General features: G+C 36.1%; 1 protein-coding gene across 1 annotated transcript; it reads right to left on the bottom strand.

Annotated features, from left to right (window-relative positions):
* Nucleotides 1–75: 75 nt before the first annotated feature.
* On the bottom strand, nt 76–884 carry LOC110096600 (vacuolar iron transporter homolog 5-like). Its single transcript, XM_020822637.2, has one exon. It carries the CDS (start codon nt 783–785, stop codon nt 171–173), a length of 615 nt encoding a protein of 204 aa, XP_020678296.1. The 5' UTR covers nt 786–884; the 3' UTR covers nt 76–170.
* Between the last annotated feature and the right edge of the window lie 713 nt (nt 885–1597).

Below are 1597 nucleotides of genomic sequence, written 5' to 3'. Positions count from 1 at the left end.
TTAAAAAGATAATATATATATATATATATATATATATATATATATATATATAACATAATCATAAAGCCAATTACATATTTGTTTTTCTTGGCATAATATCAGAAACAAATATCAAAGACCCTTCATGGTAAAAGTAGAGGACATGCAAACACCATTCTTAACCAGTTACTTCAAAGTCTACCAGATCTGAATAGTTTCATGAGACCAAAGGTCACAGCCATGGCAACCCACCCTCCAATCAAAACCCTAAACCCTGACCTAACTATTGGAGCTCTTCCAAGCAAAGCTCCAATACAGCCAAATACTGCCAAGGCCAAACTAGCAGCTGCCGCCACCACCGCGATTCTCACCTTATAACTACTTATAAACCCAGCTGCTAATAAAGGCACAGCAGCTCCCATAGAGAAAGCCATGGCAGAAGCCATTGCTGCCTGAACTGGATTTGGCAAGCTTTGCTGATCAGCTAAACCTTCAACCTTGCTCTCCCTCTTTAGCTGGGCAAGTTCAATATCAAGCTGAGAGTGTACAGAGACAAATTCTCCTATTGCCATGCTACAAGCTCCAGCAACTAAGCCTGCAAAACCTGATAAGATCATGGCCTTTGGATCTTCTTTGACGGCACCAATTCCTATCATGAGAGAAGCAATGGAAACCAGTCCATCGTTGGCTCCAAGCACTGCTGCTCTGAGCCATTGGGCTCTGTTTGAGTAATCGATTTCTTCAATGTTTAGTTCTTCAATTTCTGTGTTGGAGATGGAGAGTTTAGTCTCATTGATTATGGCCATATGGGATGTGAGGAAGAAAGAAGATTGTAGAAGGAAAAGGGAAATTGTATGGAGATTGGAGAGGGAGGGAGGGAAGTGAAGAGTGTGGCAGGCACAAGCCATGGATTGTGTTTTTATAATAGGCGAGTTTCACTGTATCCTATTAGTGGTGCTCATAATGCATGCTTTTTTTTAAGGATTATAAGACAAATATTGAAATTCAGTGTTATTTTATATTATTAAATATTGTAAATATTCTTCTAGTTTAATCCTTTTTATCGCATGAATATTTTTCCAAAATTGTTTATCTCTTGTTTATATTTGAAGGAATGAGATTATGGCTTCATTTGACATAGCTTTTGGTCTCTGGTTTCGAACAATTGTTGTACTTAAAAGTTGCAGTATAAAATAATAAGAAAATTATCTCAAACGAACCTTGCGATTGACTTATTTGATTTTTTGAGGGTTCATAAATAAGGCTTCATTTAGTGAATTAAGCTTCAAGGAATTAAGTAGGGGTGTCAAAAAATGACTAGACCTACCAACCCAATTCGGAAAATCTATATTTAAATTGACAGTAAATGGGTCGGGTTTGGGTCCGAATACCGACCCATTTATTAAACGGTTCAGATTCAGGTTGACCAGCTGACTCGATTTTGATCAGTGTAAATTATTTTTTCTTAAGTATTTTTAATTTATTAGGATGATTATCTTATTTTTTATTTATTAATTTAAATTATATTGTTAAGATTTTTTTTTTTTTTTTAAAATCAAAACAGGTTATAAGATATGGTTGGGTCATCAGGTTACTAGTGGGTCGGGTTCGTGTCCGC

The sequence above is a fragment of the Dendrobium catenatum genome, unplaced genomic scaffold (assembly GCF_001605985.2).
Source record: "Dendrobium catenatum unplaced genomic scaffold, ASM160598v2 fragScaff_scaffold_664, whole genome shotgun sequence".
NCBI lineage: Eukaryota > Viridiplantae > Streptophyta > Magnoliopsida > Asparagales > Orchidaceae > Dendrobium > Dendrobium catenatum.
This window is presented reverse-complemented; position numbering and strand designations above follow the sequence as displayed.